Source organism: Prinia subflava, chromosome Z (assembly GCF_021018805.1).
Source record: "Prinia subflava isolate CZ2003 ecotype Zambia chromosome Z, Cam_Psub_1.2, whole genome shotgun sequence".
NCBI lineage: Eukaryota > Metazoa > Chordata > Aves > Passeriformes > Cisticolidae > Prinia > Prinia subflava.
In genome coordinates, this window is record NC_086283.1 from 100,492,440 (window position 1) to 100,511,989 (window position 19,550).

Below are 19,550 nucleotides of genomic sequence, written 5' to 3' on the forward strand. Positions count from 1 at the left end.
TTGGTCAAACATGACCTGCCCCTCCTAAACCCACGCAGGCTGGGTCTGACAGCCTGGCCATCCTGTAGGTGCTGTGTGATGACACTCAGCATAAACTGTTCAGTACCTTACTGGGTACTGAGGTCAGGCTCACTGGCCTATAACTACCAGAATCCTCCTTCCCACCCTTCTTGTGAATGGGCATCACACTGGCCAGCCCCCAGTCCTCTGGAACCTCAGCAGTGAGTCAGGACTGTTGGTAAATGATGGAGAGTGGCTTCACAAGCTCCCTCATCACCCTGGGTTGGATCCCATCTGAGCCCATAATGTAGCACTGATTTTTTTTTCTTCATTGCCAGTCATAACTACTGCAGATTTTTCCAGTCATTAGTCCATGAGAGTAGGAAATGTGTAGAATCATGGAATCTGTCTCAGAGTCACTCAGCCTGTCAGGGAGCTCTCTAGTTTAACCACCTTCCAGAAGTGTTTACAGTGAGTTCCAAACAGGTTGCTCATGGCTTTTTTAGTAGTGTCTTGAAAACCCCTAACAGAAATAGCACAGCTTCTCTGCCTGTTCAGGTCCTTCTGAAGTGCAGCCCAGTCCTTGAGCATATGGACTGATATCCCCTGGTTTCATGTCCTCTGCAAACTTGACTGAGGTGCCTTCCATCCCTTCCTCTGTGTCGCTGACTGACGTGTTAAACACAACATGACGCAGGATAGACTCCTGTTGTTTGGCTCTCAGATAAACTATGACTCTCTGACCATTCCAGTGAGGGATTTGAGTGTATTGGGGGATGGATGAGCAGGACCCAGCAATTTGCACTTGCAGACCAGGAAGCCAACCATATCATGGACTACATCAGAGGCCGAGGCCAATAGTATGGCAAAGTGCCATTATGAAAAGGCAAAGTGCTGGCCCTGCCCTTGGCTCACAACAACCTCCCTACAGGCTGGGGCAGAGGGGCTGGGAAGCTGTAGAGCAGGAATGACCTGGGGGTGAACATGAGCCAGCAGTGCCCAGGTGGCCAAGAAGGCCAAGGGCATCCTGGCCTGTGCCAGCAATGGTGTGGCCAGCAGGACACAGGGATTGTCCCCCTGTGCTCAGCACTGGTGGGGCCATGCCTTGAATCCTCTGCTTAGTTTTGCAACCCCACTCTAAGAAAGAGGTTAAGGTGCTGGAGCATGCCCAGAGAAGGACGATGGAGCTGGGGAAGAGTCTAGAGCACCAGTCCTATGAGGAGCAGCTGAGGAACTGGAGTTGTTTAGCCTGGAGGAAGGGAGCTCAGGGGGCCCTCCCTGCTCTGCACTGCCATCTGAAAGGAGATTGTATCAAGGTTGGTTTCTTTTTCCAGGTTGGTTTCTTTTCCCAGACAACAAGTGATAGGAGAAGCAGAAATGGTCTCAAGTTGTGCTGGAAAAGGTTTAGATCAGATTTTACATCAAAGAAAGATTTTGCTTCACTGGAAGGGTTGTCAAGCATTGAAACAGGCAGCCTGGGGAAGTTCAGAAAACATGTCTGTGTGGTGCTTGATGACATGGTTTACTGGGGGACCTGGCAGTTTCGAGGTGATGGTTGGACTTGATATCTTTGGGGTCTTCCAACCTTAATAATGATTCTGTGGTTCTATGAAAGTATGGTTAGAGTAGATATTAGGAAGAAATTCTCTACTGTGGGAGTGGTGAGGCACTAGAATGAGCTGTGGATGCCCCATGCCTAGAAGTGTTAAAGGCCAATTTGGATGTGGTTTTGGGCAGTGTGATCTAGTGGAAGATATCCCTACCATGGCAGGGGAATTTGAAGTAGATGATCTGTAAGGTCCCTGCCATGGTCCTATGGTGCTTTGACATCTTGATTCAAATATGTGATTCTCTGGGCCTGGTCATCCAGCAAGCTCTTCACCCATGTAGCTGCCCCTCTGTACAGATGAAAATGACGTAAAATAATGGTTTGTTACTGACACAGGAGATGGATGGCATGCACTCACCATCATTTCTGTCACGGCTGACATCTCTTTTGTGTTACCAGGCAGAAGATGAAGAGGGCTACCGTAAGCTGATTGATCAGAAGAAGGACAGACGCCTGGCCTACCTGTTGCAGCAGACAGATGAGTATGTGGCCAACTTGACTAACCTGGTATGGGAGCACAAGCAGGCACAAGCAGCCAAAGAGAAGAAGAAGCGAAGGAGAAGAAAGAAGGCAAGTAGTTAGAGCTGATATTTTTAAGCCATTTCTTCTTCATATCCAATTTAAATGTTGATAAATGTGGTGATGCCTGATAGTCATACACGTACCAGAGTGTCTAAAAGCATCTACATCACCAAATTCTCAATGCTGAGGGAACTCACCTCTCTTTATATTGAAATATATAGTTGTGCTTTTATTAACTCAAAAGAAGGTGATAAGGAGGCAGATTTATAAAATTCTCAGCTGTTAATATCCTCATAACTTGTTCATAAACTTTGTACAGGAAAAATCGGTATAGATGTGTAAGTTAGGATTAATGTACCCAAAAGGAGTAATGTATCAAATGCAATGTATCAAATATAACTCTGTGAAGAAAATGGCAAGAGTCTGGTTTGTGTAGCTATCTCACGGAGGGTACCTCTCGTAGACTTCGACATTATACACTTGGCCAGTTTGTAAGGAATGTTGAAAATGGCTAAGAAACTTGGCTAAGTTTGTGATAATAAATGGGTATTTTGCCAGTAATATTGTTCATTGTGCATTTTTAAACCTTTAATTGAAACTTTACAAGATTAGTTTTCTTCTTATGAAATATTTTACCCTGTTACCCTGCAAGAGAAAGTTGTTGAAATCGAACAGTGCAATTTTCCAAAAAAAAAAAAAAACAAAAAAAAAACAGGCACGTGTGAAATAGTGATTAAGGGATGATTTGTCATTTTTAGGACCTCAGAGTACCTTTCATCTCTTGCAGGATGTGTAAGAGGATTTTTATAATCCATTTCCATGCCTGGTTTGCTACTAATTACCGCTGCAAATTCAAGCATTATGTTTACAGGTTTTACTAACAGTACTGGAAATATGCTAAAAACAACCAGTATAGAAAAGATACTGATCCTGGACATTAATGGCCTAAAAAATAGTACATATTTTTTCCTGTTCTCAAAAAAATCTGTTCCTAGTATGTTCTTAACATAGGAACCTGTCTACAGAATGAAGATGTAATTTGGATAGGGTTCTTGGCTTGTATTACCAGTGAGAACAGGCCTGATTTAATGTATGCAATGCACAATAGAAATAATTATTATTGAGACAGCATGTGGAATGACTGGATCGTTTTAATAATGTAAATAAATACATATTCCTTTACCTGTCCACATATGTGATACATTTCTCTTTCTATGTCAGTTTAGCCTAAGTATATGTGAGGAATAGGGTTGTCTTCTGGCCATGTCAGTAAAGACATAATTTTCTGTCCCTGAAGTTGAAAGAAAATATGTCCTGTAAATATTCAGTGTTTATATATATATCATACCCTAAAACCTAAGGGTTTTTTGAAAAAAAAAATCTTTTGTCTGTCTTGATCATCTGCATCTTTTTTTTTTTTTTTTTTTTGTCATTAACTGCTTTCCAGCAATCTTTTTTGCTCATCTGTGAAGGAAGTAGGAGTTCACACAAATATTACCCTTTTTTAAATCCAGATTTTGATGAATTTGTCATAACATGGCTGTGGAACTCATTACAATTAGTGGGCACTGGGTCTTTTTTCCAAGTCATACACTTTAAGTTCTTAGGTTTTTATGTTTTGTAATCCATATTAAAGTTTAATCTACTAATAGCTGTAGTTAATATTTTGTACTTACAGAAAAACAAGAGAGTTCCTAAGATTTTCTCCGAGAAATGGCAGTGAGGAAGTAAATGGTGAAGAAATAATCTGTGCTGGACTTGTTACAGAATATGCCTTATGTTCTTGGTAGAATAGAATTTGAGATTAGTCTATTCTTCCTCTGGGATAGTTTCTGTAATCTTCACAACAGATTTTCCCTGTTTGTTTCTTTCACATTCCCCTATTTGTGTTTTCTGTCTCTAGCTCATAGATAAGGAAAAATATTCCATATGAAATTTTCATCTGATAGGCAAGTTCAACTTGCTGTGCAGCTTTTCACTTTATTTTTAGTAGGTTTTTTCTGTCATTATGCAGAGAATTAACAAAATGTGCCTTCCTGCTTTTAATATTGAGATTTCCCTAGTTCAAGGATTAAATTGTCAACATTAAAGATCTGTTTGCATGTCGAAAATAAAAATGCAAGATGTCTGTCATTATTTACATTTTCTATGTAATATATTCTTCTAATTTCCAAATTTGTTTCTAGCTGTAGGTTATAAATGTGCTCACAGCAGATTATGGTTCTTGCACAGTGAACAGCACTGATGCTTACTGCTTTTCTGTGATTAGAGTTGTAAGGTTCTTTTCCATTGCCTGTAGCTAAGCTATAACAATCTTTATGTACTGGACAGCATTCTGTAGTGTAAAAGAATGGATCCCAGCCCTGGTTCATCCAGGGAAAAAGCATCCTCAGTCAGTGTGGTGTCCAGCCAAGACTAGATACATGTTTGGTAACTTTTCCTGCCCTTGTGTTTATTTAAACTCTTCACTTCTGGTACAGTTCTTTTCATTGCCCAGAAATGCTGAAGCAGCCAGCCTTGAAGCTTGTATTGTTGTTGTTCCTACTAAGCATCAGCTGCTGCATGTTCATTTCAAGTCCATGCTTTAGATAAATGAATTTAATGGCAAAGAAAAAGGCTGAAGTATGATCTGAAGCAGAAATTGAGGATTATATCAATATGAGAAGTGCGGCTATTCCTCAAGCATACTTCTTAAACAAAAAAAAAGAATAACTTGGTGGTCTATATTTATCACACACTTCACTAATACTTGGAAGGCTTTTATCTCTAAAATACAATTTAAGAGATCACTTCTTGTTGTTAGTCTATTCTCTTTACGTTAGTATCCAAAATAATATTTTGCTGTAGTGCTACAAACTCAGCAGTGTGACATAAGGAGAAGCTGTAAAATGTCCTTTCTTGCTCAGAATTGCTTAGGAAAGTTTGAATGCAGAAGCAAACTATATGTCTTTCATCTTTTCTCATACTGTGTTGACATTTTTCAGTAAGGTAGGTGAAGATAAACCTTGAGGAACATGCTAGTCATTTCTCTGGTTGGTGCCTGAAGAGGAAAAAACCTAGCTTTCTCCAGTGAGGAACTCTAATGTTCTTTTTGTTTCTAATTTGAGTGAGGTCTGCACATGATTGGAATAGTACAAAGAACTCCAAAAATACTCCTTCTAGTTTGTTGTCAGACCAAAAACCCAAGATAAAAATGCTTTGCATGAATATGCATCATACATCTGTGATGCCTGCTGACACCTTTAAAATGGAGATTAAAGCAGTTTAGAGGAAATTAAGAGTAAATCACATGAAAATAATTTACTATTGTATTTGCATTGGAATAGCCTGTAAGCAACTAAGCTTTGGGTCTGAACCAGCAGTCAAATGGGCCAGCCACTTCTTATATGCAGATTTATATCCTTGACTGAGGTGAATAGGAACCCTCCTTAAATTAGTAAATGCTTTTTGTGTGTTAATTGCTCTGGGCCTATCTCTAGGTCTATAGGGTCTATATCCATCTACACCTTCAACTACTTGAATCTCAGGCTGTTCAGAAATAAGTGAAACATATTAATGATGCGAAATGTTTATGTCATATAAATTATCCTCTCTGTACTTGTAATCTGACCATAGTATTTATCACTTCTTCATTTGTTGTAGAAAGCTGAAGAAAATGCAGAAGGAATGGCATCTGGCCTTGGTCCTGATGGAGAGGTACGAATTCTTATAAGGTGTTGGTTTCTTTCTTCTTGTCAGTTTTTGGTTTAAAAAAACCCCCAACTTTCCAGTGATTATTCTGGATTGTGTGTCACGGCTGTAACTTTGAAAAGAGTTATGATGACAACTGTTCTAGGAGCTATTGTTTATAAACAGAAATAATAATTACCTGGGTAATTATTAACATTTATGCTAGCCTCTCACTATTCCTAAAATTGAAGACTGAAACAAAAAGTGTATAGAGTCTTATCACTGAAAGTTATGAAGTTTGCCTCTCAGTTTTGTAACGCGCTTACAAAGAATATTTTTGCAGTCTGTATATAGACAACTTACTTTCTATTTTGAGGTCGTAAACACCATATTGTCCATCTTCTCATCTTTATAAAAAAATACTTTATTGACATTGCATGTAATTACCTTTCAGTCACAGAGTATAGTGTTGTGATGGATTAAGATATCTGAAAGGTCTTTCTTCCTTAGAAGCAAATGGAAATGAGTAATTTTTCTGTGTCATTCTTCAGCTAATGTTGTTCATTCAGTAGCAGAGCATTTACTGCCTCATTCAGAGCTCTTCTGTTACTGCAAGTTTCCTATTCCACTTCGCTTTGATATAAATACCACACAGACATTTTACATGAAGATTTCCGAATTGTATTTACTGTTTTATTTCTACTCTGTTTTTGTACCTGAAAGTGATAGTTCTGCTAATGTAGTTAGAGGTATAGCAAAATTTATAAATTTGTATTTGCATAATAAAAATTTGTGTAATAAATTTGTATTTGGATAAGAAAAATGCACATAACATTTTTCTTAAATGTGCATTGGTACACATTTCCTGTGTAACTGCAGTATTAATGGAATACTGAAGTATTATTCCTGTAACTTCAGTATTAATGGAAATTGGCTGTGTTTTGTACTCCGTCAGTCACTGTATTTAGAACTGTTCAGAATTAGGTTTTTTTGCTCATATTATATCTATTTGGAAAATATTCATGGGTAGGAACAGTATTAGAAGGCCAAAAGTTTTTGAAGTGAAAAAATATGCGATTAAACAGGGCAAAGAAATAACATAACATATAAGTGATTATACTATTTTAGTTTCGTTACAACACAGATGAAGCACCTGTTGAAGCACCTGTTCTTACAGGTGCTTCAACAGCTTAGTTGAAGAAGTTACAACAGTAAATCTTTAGAAAAGGCCTTTACTTAGAAAGTTACTGAATTGTTTGATTCTTGTTTCTCAAAAAAAAAAAAGGCCATAAGGTCACTGTATGTTTTTTGTTATAGATGTCTGTTGGTATAAATAACAGGATTAAATACCAATAAGAATATATACCTTGTGTCTTGATTTGCAAAAAACAATAGTGTATTCTTTTTCATGCTGTTCTTGTTAATTTACTTGGGATACTGGATGTTACACACAGAAATACTCTGACTCAGTGTTTGCTTAGTGGGAAAGTATGGTGTCTAGTAAAAAACTTCAAGTAAAGTTCAGAAACTTCCACTTTGTTCAGAACTAGAGTTTTGATAGTGCTACTAATTTTTTTTTATTATGTATGAGAAGCATGAGGTTGAATTGCCTTGTGGTGTAAAATTTCACTTGAATTTTTAGCCCATAGATGAGAGCAGTCAGATGAGTGACCTTCCAGTCAAAGTGACTCACACTGAAACAGGCAAAGTTCTTCTTGGACCAGAAGCACCCAAAGCAAGTCAGCTGGATGCTTGGCTGGAAATGAACCCTGGGTAAGGGACTGTTTTTTCCATTTGCATTTATATTTTTCATATTATACTTTCTTTCTTGTTTACCAGTTCTATTCTTGTTTTTATTTATTGTATGTAAGCTGAGTAGATGTGTTAAACCTATTACTTCCTCTTTTTAACTGTAATTCACAAACTTTCTGTCATTTTTGTACAGCTATGAGGTTGCTCCCAGATCAGACAGTGAAGATGAAAGTGGCTCTGAATATGAGGAGGAGGTATGTATCTTTAAAAAGAAATACTGTGACAATACTGTAAAAAACAAATATTTATTTCATATTTCATTTCCCCCTTAATAATGAAGAAAGGGGAAGTGATGGCAGATGTGTAGGTGCTTTAAGACTAATACAAACAGGAAAATTAATTGATTCTGTAATTCTTGATTTATAGCAGTTGTTCTTTATATGCACTGTAAATGCCTAACTGGTAATTGTGGTTAGGAAGAGTAAATATTTTACTCTGATTATTAATAGTAATGAACCAGAGAATTAAGTAGGTTCCTGTTTTAAAATACATATCAGAAAATGCTGTATTGTGGCTTTGTGCTGAATGAAATTAATGTCTTCAAAGTTTATCGTTGAAGGTTTTATAGGCAATAAAATAACATGGTTACTATTTTTATATTATATTTAATAAAATGCTAGGGATTATGCCAGGGATTTATATTCAGACTTTTCAGGGTAGGCTTATTTGATTCAGTATTTGGATGGTGATTTAAATACTGTTATTACAAAAATTCTAAAAAGGATCTTAAAATTAACCCACACAAAGATCCCAGCCTTGCAGGGTCATTCTGGTATGTACTGTGAAAAACGAATAGTAATACTTGCCTAGCATTTTCAGATCAGTACTTTCTAAAGGAGAACAGAAGTGAGGAATAGAGAAGAACCATGTTCAATCAACAGCCTGGTAGCAGAACTAGGTATAGCACTCAGATCTCCTAAGTTTAGCAGTCTTGACATTACTAGACCAAACAGCCACTGAAACTGACTGGACTGTATGATGTTATGGTGTGTCTTTGCAGGAGTAATTTCTGGTAATGTAATTCTACTTGTCTGTTAGTAGTAAGGTAGGAGAGAAGGGCCTGATACCTCTCAGATTTTAGAATCGCACTTTGTGAGATTTTAAGTTGTCCACTATCTGCTGTGAATGTAGCCAAAAGACAAGTTACTTCAAGAAGAGTAAAAATAACTAGTTTTAAAAAATTTAGAAACTAGAGGCCTAAATAAGTAGTACTTTGCCTTTTAAGCCTTATTAATTTATCACACATCTAGAATACAGCATAAAAATAAACACGGTATTGGAATACTCTCCATGAATACAGTAGTCAGAGAAAGCCTTTGGAAAGTAAGATCATGAAAAGGTAAAATCATTTTTATTTCAAAGTACTATGACTTCCTGCTGGTAAATGTATGTAGAAAATTCATCATTTCGTTATGCTCTAGTGCAGTTTTATTGCAGAAAAAGTTGGACTTTATGATTCAGTTGTCTGTCATAAAGCAATTGGCCAATGAAAGCTACCACTATGAGAATGCCAATTGAAAGTGTGACTGAGGAACATTACACTTCACAGCACTTCTGGTTTTTTTCTGTATTCTGTAGGATGAGGAAGAAGAATCAAGCAAATTAGAAACAGATGAGAAGATACTCCTGGATCCTAACAGTGAGGAAGTTTCTGAAAAAGATGCAAAGCAGATCATTGAGTGAGTCTTCCTTAAGTGCTGTTTATTAGGAACTGTGATTTCTTACAGTGGCATTTCACAAGAGTAGCTTTCTCTGGATTCAGGTGATTTTTTGTACTCCAGTGGTATAAATATCTGCAGGAGAATGAACATGATCATTTAATTATATATTATATATATTAAGTTATATTATATATAATTTAATTATATACTCTATAATCTTGCACCCTTTGGTGTACTCACCTCACTTACAGCTGAGGACTTGAACTGTTTCTTTAGACATATGTGTGTAAGCCATGGTCAAAAGACATTTATTGGTATTCACTTGAGTTCCTTTTCTGCTTTCCAGGACAGCCAAACAAGATGTGGATGATGAATACAGCATGCAATACAGTGCTAGAGGGTCTCAGTCCTACTACACTGTTGCTCACGCAATCACCGAAAGGGTGGAAAAACAGTCTTCCCTTCTTATTAATGGCACATTAAAACACTATCAGGTGAGAAATCATTAAAACAATAAAATACCTAAAACTAGGAAATATGACCTGTGTTTCAGTGTGGTATTTCAAATGGCAAACTGAAAATTTGTTGAAAAATATGAAGGCTCTAGTAGGTTAGAATTTGGAAATATGGAGAAAGCAATGACACCTGTCACAGATAGTGCTACATACATACTGCTTGAATAATACAAACCTTCTGCAGCTACCTCTACCTTTTCTTCAGTGCAGGTGAATAGTATTTTTGTTTTGATAACCTTCTCAATGACATGTAATTTCATTTCCTACTGTTTTAGTTTTTGGTGGATTAAGAGTATTTTCCTTCTTCCAATAGTTACAAGTTTAGAATTTTATTTTTTAATTAAGGTCCTAATATTTCAGGGCAGTGATAAATAAGATTTGAAAATAAGAAAAGTATTTTACTATGGAGGTTTGTGTCACATGTTCTTCACAGATTTTGATATAAACTAGATTCACATAGGATTGAAAATGTCCTTGACACGTATTTTCTACACTTCAGCTATTGTACAACTCTCTAGTTAACTCCAACAACCTGCATCTTTTCTCTGACCTTGTTCGCATATATATTTATGTATTTCTGTTCACATAAAGAATAATGATGCAGACAAGATGGCTTTCCTCTTCTCAGTTCTGAAGTGACTTTCTAGGTGGGACATAAAGTGACACTACAGATTCCAGTCAGCTCTTGATAACTTTATAGTAAATATGAATCAGTCCACATGTAAAGCCAGTAAATTGGCAACAGTATTTCGGATACTGTCCTGCAGGGAGAACAGATGATTACTTCCAGAGTGTATTGTGGAGTTTTCCCTCTGAACTTTCTCAGGCCACCTAATTTCCTGCTCTCTCCATGCACAAGACACACCAAAACTGTGGATATGAGAAGCAGAAACTTCACACATCCATCAGTAATGAGATACACACACGTGGAAATCTGTCTGACAAAGGAGTAGTGCTTTCTAGCACTTGGAGTGTGAAATTCTGTTAGGTAGACATTGCTAAGCTACAGGACTCTGGCTTCCTTCCAGCTCTGGTATTTTATACACCAGGCATGTTTGGACAAAGGTGGCCTGACATGGAATTTTGCACAGCAAACACTGAGTGGAGATGTGCTACAAGATGTAGCATACCAGTGATACAGTTGGCAAGTGTGAGGCTTACGTGTTTCGTGTGGTTTTGACAAGTTTGGTTTTGAAAGATTTTAACTGACACAGGCAAATGTGATGAAATACACACAGGAAGTTTTAGCATTTGAGAGTGTTGAAATTGAGGAACAAATCCCTGCAGTGGTGTTTATCAGCCTTACTATGAGTTCCTCTGTTGCTTTGTGTGCAGTAAAAAAACCTTTCTACATGAAATCTGACTTCATCTTACGTAGTGTTTTAAACAGGAATGATGATTTCTATGTAAAGAGAGATAGGGCTCCCCATGCAAATAGTATTACTCAAGGAAATATTCTTATAAGTAGACAGGGACATCAGAACATTAGTTCCATACTGCTGCTTTATTAGTAAATTTTTTTATGGGTTTTAAATAACTGAAACTCTTACTCTTCATTTCAGCTCCAGGGACTGGAATGGATGGTTTCTCTCTACAATAACAATCTGAATGGAATTTTAGCAGATGAAATGGGACTAGGAAAGACAATACAGACTATTGCTCTCATCACTTACCTGATGGAGCACAAAAGACTCAATGGCCCCTATCTCATCATTGTTCCCTTGTCGTAAGTAACAGGTCTCATTCTGGCATTATTGTCCTAAGCAGTGCAGATTGGTTTATTTAGAGCATGACACACTGACAAAACCAGAAAGGTGATAAAAGACTTGATTCTATTAATTTTGGCAAGCTGTATTGAATTCACTGCAATTCACTCATAAGCCAAAAGAGGGGGATGTTTTTTCTTTCTTATTACATGCATGCACTTCACCTTTCAGCTTTTAACTGTGATATTAAAAATCTGTTGCTTAATTCTTTAAGCAGCTGGTGCCTCATCTGATACCATGCGAGCATACTTTAATGAGGTTGATATTTTAAGTACTGTATAAGAGAGCCCTGAGTATAAGTAGCCTTGATTGATACACACACTTTTGTCATGTGTGCAGATTATGCTGCCCCCCTTTTGCTTTTCCTTAGCTTTCCAAAATGTTGCTTGTTTTATAAATTTCTTCTAATGCATTTTCCCTTCTCCAAGGATCAGATGGGGATTTTAGTGATTTGAATAAAAAATATCAGTCATTGTTGAACTCTTACAGAATGTTGAGGAGGTTTTTTTTTTTTTATTTTTATGTGTGATTGACTTGATTGATGTTGAGAGGTTCCCTGGTAATTTCACTAGCTTATGTGTCCACCGATTGTGCTGAGCATACAAATCTGTTCTAGAATTAGGGTAAATTTGATTTGTGGTCATCTCTTGATTTTTTTGGAGGTCCTGTCTTCTGGCTGTGGTGCAGTAGTAACTGGTTAACTAAGATAAACGCCACAGGTGTGTCTAATTATATGAATACAAATAATAAGCTTAGTTTGAAAGAAACACCTGAGAGAAGATCTATAAAACAAAAATAGGGAGAGTGTTATTAATGTCAATTTTCATATGGGCACAGTAAAATACCTGATTTCTTTTAAGTACTCTAGTGTTCTTTTTAAAAAGTGAGAGGAGCTGAAAGTTCTTTCTTGAATAAGTGTTAAAAGCTGCCGTTCTCTGCCTTTTCTACATCACTGGTATTGCTGCCATCATTGGTCCACTAAGAAGGAAAAAATAAAAGCAAGCAGCTTAAAAACCTCAAGTTTATTTTTTGCTGTTGTCTCGTGATAGCAACTATGTACACTTTAGCAACTTTTTCTTGTAATTTGATCAAGTAGAGCACAGATGAAGTCTGTTATCAATTTCACTGGGCTGTACTTGAAAAGTTGTAATGTCCATTTTTGGATAATAAGTCTAATACAGAAGAACTTGCAAATCTATTTTTTGTCCAGACGTACTATTCTTATTGTTAATACGTTCCAAAGTGTAAAAGTACATGTAAAACACTGCTTTCACTGGTTTCAAAAAGGGCCCTGAATATAAGCTGAATAAGTGTTTCATACATTTTTTTCTGGTTACTTCCCTCTGAGATGCCTGTATTTTATTGTAGTATATAAGGTGCATTTTTAAAATGTTATTATTTATGAGGACTGATTACATAAAATGTGTTGAAAAGCTGCCAACCACTTCGAAACATTTATGAAGTTTGATCTGCAGAAGATGTAACATGTTACTTTTTCTCTCTAATCTCTACGATAGGACTTTATCCAATTGGACATACGAATTTGATAAATGGGCTCCTTCTGTGGTGAAGATCTCCTACAAGGTTTGATTTGCTTTTTATATGATTGTAGAATTGAAAGAATGAGAACTAGAGACAGTTTTTCCTCTCTCTCTACAAGCTATTAAACTATCTGTTCATCAGGTTTTGTCATGTATATCAGCTACTAAGCAGTGTGAGTTAATCACACTAAGAGGGCTATAATAATCTGTGAAAGACTGTAAAAGTAAAACATCTGTAAATCGCTTTACAAAATGCAGAATAAAATTGTTAATTACCACATTTTCAAGGCTTCTGCTGAGAGGTATGAATGGTAACTACCTAGCATTTTATTCCTACCTAAATACTTTCTTGTGTGGCTACTGTAGTAGTGATATAGCCAAGGAATTTGTAGGGAGACCAGACCTGGCTTTACACTTCCATGAGCCCCATAAGCAGCTTTACAGTCTAGCAGCAGTTTAGGGAAAGCACTCTGAGAAAGTCTGGAATTATATCAATGTATTATTCACAGCATGGTAGGATTGCAGGTTCATCTGATTGCTTAGTGTCTTCTCATTCATAAAAACAATGTTTCTTCTTCATCAAAGTAAAGAATAACAACTCACATTTCTCTCTCCCCTAGGGTACGCCTGCGATGCGCCGCTCACTTGTTCCTCAGCTTCGAAGCGGAAAATTTAACGTTCTTTTAACTACTTATGAGTACATCATAAAGGACAAGCATATCCTTGCTAAGGTAATTTTAACTGTTATTCTCTGCAGGAAGACCCAGACACCTTAAAGTGGTGCACACCACAAAACACGTTTTTGTTTCATAGGGAAATTCTCAGTTGTTCTGTCCTTCAATAAAAGTTAACCATTTCATTTATCTTCCTGTTCCTCAGATTATGATAGAACTTCTCAGTCAAAGCTCTCCCTTATGTAAATACTAGGATTTTCCTGGTTGTGGCCAGGAGACTAATTCCTTTGTGCAGCTCTGTCATTTTGTCTGTTCTGTAAACCTGCCTGTCCTTGAAAGAACATGACTTTTTTCACCCCTGCAAAATACTCAGCCTGTAATAATCTGCATCAGTGACTTTTAACTCTTTCTGTTATTTCAGTCCTGAAGCTCAGTATTATTAGGGCCCTTCCAGCTATGGTGTCACTTTTCCTCACATGACTAAATAGTTAGTTATCTCATGAATTTTGTATCTATCTGGTAGACTGAAGAGTCTACATGGTGCAGTTCTTAGGGGCTCACTGTCTCTCTACAGGCAGGTGTCAAATATAATGAATTTAAAAAACCTGACTGTACTGTGAGGCTCTTTCATGTGCGCACAAAGCAGAGGTATTTTGCTATACAGAGAAACCACATTGGTCCTCCTGTAGTTTCATTGTTCATTTTCACTTCATTTGTTACATACTGCATATTTACTGCATTTTCCCGTTTATTCTCTCTAGTACAAAGGTAGTCATTTTCTTAGCATCACTCTGAATGCTTGGAAGCAGCTTGAGACTACATAGTGTTCCTTTTCCTTCATTTTTTTGCACTCTTTCTGAAAGATAGGAAGGACAGCACTATGCTACTTCATCCTGTCCTGGGAAATGGAATTAGGTAGCACCTGTGAAAGTACAAACTGAGGCCTTCCTAGTCACTATGGTCAGTTTGGCACTTGTGTTGACTGTTTATGTTGTAGCACAGGTAGTAACAGAGAGCTTGAACAACAGCTTTCAACATCTTCTGTGTCTGCATTTAAGATTTCATATTAAGAAATAGAAACTTTACTTGAAAATGCAGTAACTGAGATGATTTAAATTATGCTGCTTTCTTCTCGAGTAAAAACATAGGATTAACTGAAACAAAGTTCAGGCTTGCTGTTGTTCATGAGCATGCTTAACTTTATCTGAAAATGCCTTTGTCTCCTGTCAAGATTCTTGTTACAGACAGATTTATTTGCAGTTTATGTGGATTATTTTCCACTGTGAACCTTATTCTGGCCTTGAAGAGCCAGTCATTCTAATCTTTTTCCCAGAAGTGGAAGGAGTCTGCTGTTAGCTGTTTTCAGTTCCAATCAGAATTCAACATCAGACTGAGCATACCTAGTGTTTGTCTCTATGTTTGTTGCTACAAGGACACTGATAGTTGCATAATGCCTGATTTGGCTTTCCTTGAGGTTGAGACTGGTGGGTGTCTCAAGCTTTAAGTATTTCTGTTCTGTACTTGTTGGGAGGAACTTGACAAAGTCTGTCCTGTTCTAACTTCACCACCTTTTCATTTTCTTCCAGATTCGGTGGAAGTACATGATTGTGGATGAGGGCCATCGAATGAAGAACCATCACTGCAAGCTGACTCAGGTCTTGAACACTCACTATGTGGCCCCTCGGAGAATCCTGCTGACTGGGACTCCTTTGCAGAACAAACTGCCTGAACTCTGGGCTCTGCTCAATTTCCTGCTTCCAACCATTTTCAAGAGCTGCAGCACATTTGAACAGTGGTTCAATGCTCCGTTTGCCATGACTGGAGAAAGGGTACTGTGGCAGTGTTTTTTTAAAAGATCAGAAATAAACCACTTTGATGAAAACAGAAAAGAGCTTATGCAGAAAGATTAGTGTTTGAACTTGCACTGGTACTTAGGGATTTAACATAACTAAAAGATCCGGGTTTTATAGTACCAAAATTTTAATGTTTGAAGTGTACTTTTTAACTCAGAGTCAGTTTGGTTATAAGATGAAAATAATAACTGCACATTCTTAACTTTTCATGTGAGGGAAGACATTACCTAATATGTTTAAGTTGCCTTGTAGTGACTTTTATAAATTTCTCTAGGTGGACTTAAATGAGGAAGAAACTATTCTGATCATCCGTCGTCTCCATAAAGTGCTTCGGCCCTTCTTGCTGAGAAGGCTGAAGAAGGAGGTTGAGTCTCAACTGCCTGAAAAGGTTTGCAATGAGAGGAGTTTTAGAAGGGGTTTAATATTCTGTCTAAGCATTAAGTAATGTCCTGTTTTCAGATTTATTTTGTTTGTTTATACCTCTTCAGAGAAAACTGGCCACTGAGGGAGCCTGATTACCTAAAGTATCTGCATTCTCAGGGTTCCTCACCAACCTTAAATGTGTTTGTTGTAACCACTGTAAGACAGGCAAATTGTTTACATTAGAGTCAGGTTTCAATTTATGAGTCAGCCACAGACTGAGGATAAAGTTCTCTCCTGTACCATCCTCCTTGCACTGTGTTGAAGCTAGTTTACTGAACTTTCTGAAGGACTACTGCACTTTATAAAGCAGGCACAATTTGGTCCTGTATTATCATTCCAGGAGCTGTGCAAAGTGCCTTGTTGAAATTGAAATAATTGCAATTATTTTTAACTAGTGGCATTTTAATTCAGAACATTCGTTTTCTGATTTCAAACGTAATTGTTTTTATTTCTGGGTAGCTCATCTTGTCCCACTCTGTCCTCCTCAGCAATTTTACATCCCTCTTCCCAGAATAACAACAGCAACTAAAATAAAAAACAGTAAATTTGAAGGTGTGGTAAGGAAAAGTTTGTTTTAAGGTAAAGTGGATTAAAAACATACCAAACTGAAATATTTGTGAGGTGTGTTATGACCTGACTGGCTAAGTGAAGAACTCTGTAGAGATGCATAGAGGCAATACAAGGAAAGTAAATTTGAAATAATTTTTCATCTTTATAATTATGTCAACACTACTAGTGTTACAAATTTCTGTTCCTTTAAATGTCAAACTCTCAATACCCTCAGAAACATTTATTTAAGAATAAAAGATGCTTGTATTTGAAAACAATACTGACATAAAGGCACTGTATTTGAGAAATCCAATAACAGGCACTGGAGAGGCAAAATTTTCAAGTTGCATACACACTCATACTCAGACCATGGGTTTTTTATTGCCGTTATCTGGAAAAAAGGAGTTTATCCAACCATGAGGATTGAACCTGGGGACTGAAGCCTGCTAATCAGGTGCATTTGCTCTTGCAAATATTGGTAAAGAAGCCACTGAAGAAAGTCACTTCTCTTCCAGGAGTTTAAACTCCTGTCTTTCTGAGAAGAAAATAAGCTGATAATTTTCTTCCTGTTTATTTTTTCAATATTAGGAATCTTACACATTGTCTTTTCTTCACAGCTTGAAAGATTTCTAGTCACTAGCGTGGTTATGTTACAGTTTTTATTTGACATAACTTACTAAAAACATAGTGACTATTATCTGGACATTGGGCAGTAGAAAAATCACACAAAATTAGTGTGTGAAGTCTTTCTGTTACTTTTCTAAATCTAGTATGCAGTTAAAAACTAAATACAGTTTTACAAAGCTGAACTAGTCAGGCTGAATGTAGGGAACATGCAGTACTGTATTAATTCCCTGTGTTTTAGTGGATGCTGATGAAATGGTGTATTCCTATGACAGCCTAGATAAACATGCCAGTTAGACTCTATGAAGGATTCTTAATTGCTAGATATGCAGTGATGATATTTTTATAATGCTTCGCTTTATATTTTTATAATACTTGACAGACACAGTAAATTCCATTGGTTATTAAACAAAATACTTTCTTAGATGCATGTTAAATATAAAATTAATTTTAAATTATTTTTTAGGTTTTAAAAATTACAGAGTGAGAAATAAGTATGTTTGGTAGTCCTGCAATTGCATCCTTAGGATTCAGTTGTCACATTGCAGCTGTGACTCATGGAGAATCTTTTGAGATACTCTTGTCTGTGCTTGCAGTTGGACTGCTGGTCATTAAAATTTTATGTGGTGTTATGGTATGGATAAAAGATTACTAGGGTTTTTTTTGTTTTGTTCTAGAATGACAAGAACCTGCAATTAGATCCTACTAACATTATTATGTTAGGTGTTCATGGTTTTTTGGGTTTTTCTCACCAGGTGGAATATGTGATCAAATGTGATATGTCAGCTCTTCAAAAGATCCTGTACCGTCACATGCAAGCCAAGGGGATCCTTCTTACAGATGGCTCTGAAAAAGACAAGAAGGTACGAAAGAAAGACTAAAATATGAAGGAAATTGCATATTTTCAGTTAACATGTTGACAATATGATTTCTGTTTTATAAAATTAATATGTAGACTCTTACTGCAGGTGTCTCTCATGGGAGGAGAAATTTCAGGCATGCCTTTCAGTTACAAGACTGCAGCTATTCACAGGGAGAAGATACTGCTTGTTGTAGTCAGTGTAGTTGCAGTTGCCTTTCTGCAAACAGGCACTGTTTGAGAAGAAAATGCATTTCCCTTGGCTGAGTTTAATTCAGTAATATATCTGAATAATTGTGATTGTGGCAGCAATGGCTGCAGAAGGTCATGTATGTTGTCTTTCAGAGCTATTAGTTAAGTATTGTTTCAGTCAGCTAGGACTGCATTCTTATATTCATCCTTACAAGGTCTGTTGGTGACAAAATTCTTTGAGAGATCAGTAAGATTCAGTCACATAGACAGATTCAGAATTTGTGTTAGTAAATATTGGTTATGCTGTCATGGAGTTCGATCCGGTTAATACAGAGTAAAGCAATTGCCATTCCTCAGCTTTTCACCTAATAACAAATTTGAAATACTGTAGTAAATGTGAAATACTTCTAGACTGTAAGAGTTTCAGTTTGCACCCTCTTGTGTGTGTATTGCTCATGCAGTGCACATACAGTCTTTCCGTAATCCTTTTTCATGTTGCATTGGTACAGTAGGTGATTGTTCTGTTCAGTATCTTACTTTACTTTTCTAGTTCTTTGCAAATTGTTTTCTTTACTGGTGCTTAATTAAACTCCAGTAAGAGGGTTCTTTTTCAGTAGACATTGAGATGCATCTTCATAGTTTGAACACTTTTCAGACTTAAATTTATGTTCCTCAGTTGTATTTTTAATGCAGTTTTGCAGTTTGGTGTCTGTATATTTGTCCTAAAAATTTCATTTTGTATCATGGTCTTCTACTACCTTTCCTGATCTTTTTCTTTCATCTGCTCAGACGCTTTTGTGTATTTTGTCCTACCTAACTAATTTTTTTCTTTAAATGTTAAATGTAAAATTAAGCTCTGGTACCACTGCTGCCTGTTGGCAGCAGAGGGAGATGGTTGTTAAGACTGCTTGGTTTCAGTGAGCAAACCATGGTGTTAGGAAAAAAATCTTGTCTTTCTGCAGCTCTGGCCTGGACGCAGCTGAGATTAGGAACGATTCTCTCAGATGGAAAGCTCTAGGAAATTATTTTTATAACAAATAGGATCTGCATTTTGGAGCAAATTTGAGATGATCCTGGAAAGAACAAAACCAGTTTTAAATATGTGGAGTGCCCCCTTCAAATGGATAATCTCTGCTCTAGATCAGAGTTATGATTTCAGTGTACTTCCCAGAGAACATTAGAATATTGCTAATATATATTATAATCAGGGATTTTCCCCTGGTTTACAACTCAAAATTGGTAAATTGTTTTGGCTGAGATATTTAAAATTAAACTGAATTA

At 36.8% G+C, this 19,550-nt stretch overlaps 1 protein-coding gene across 7 annotated transcripts in view; it reads left to right on the forward strand.

Annotated features, from left to right (window-relative positions):
* The window catches only part of SMARCA2 (SWI/SNF related, matrix associated, actin dependent regulator of chromatin, subfamily a, member 2), a 120,179-nt gene that overhangs the window by 45,837 nt on the left and 54,792 nt on the right, over positions 1-19,550 (forward strand). For all 7 annotated transcript variants that reach the window (XM_063423777.1, XM_063423783.1, XM_063423781.1 and 4 more), the window contains exons 10-21: positions 2,009-2,183; positions 5,778-5,827; positions 7,443-7,573; positions 7,746-7,806; positions 9,191-9,291; positions 9,620-9,767; positions 11,351-11,514; positions 13,072-13,138; positions 13,716-13,826; positions 15,356-15,598; positions 15,897-16,010; positions 17,974-18,081. In XM_063423777.1, the coding sequence (XP_063279847.1) occupies positions 2,009-2,183; positions 5,778-5,827; positions 7,443-7,573; positions 7,746-7,806; positions 9,191-9,291; positions 9,620-9,767; positions 11,351-11,514; positions 13,072-13,138; positions 13,716-13,826; positions 15,356-15,598; positions 15,897-16,010; positions 17,974-18,081 (1,473 nt within the window). The remainder of the gene's footprint in view (positions 1-2,008; positions 2,184-5,777; positions 5,828-7,442; positions 7,574-7,745; positions 7,807-9,190; positions 9,292-9,619; positions 9,768-11,350; positions 11,515-13,071; positions 13,139-13,715; positions 13,827-15,355; positions 15,599-15,896; positions 16,011-17,973; positions 18,082-19,550) is intronic.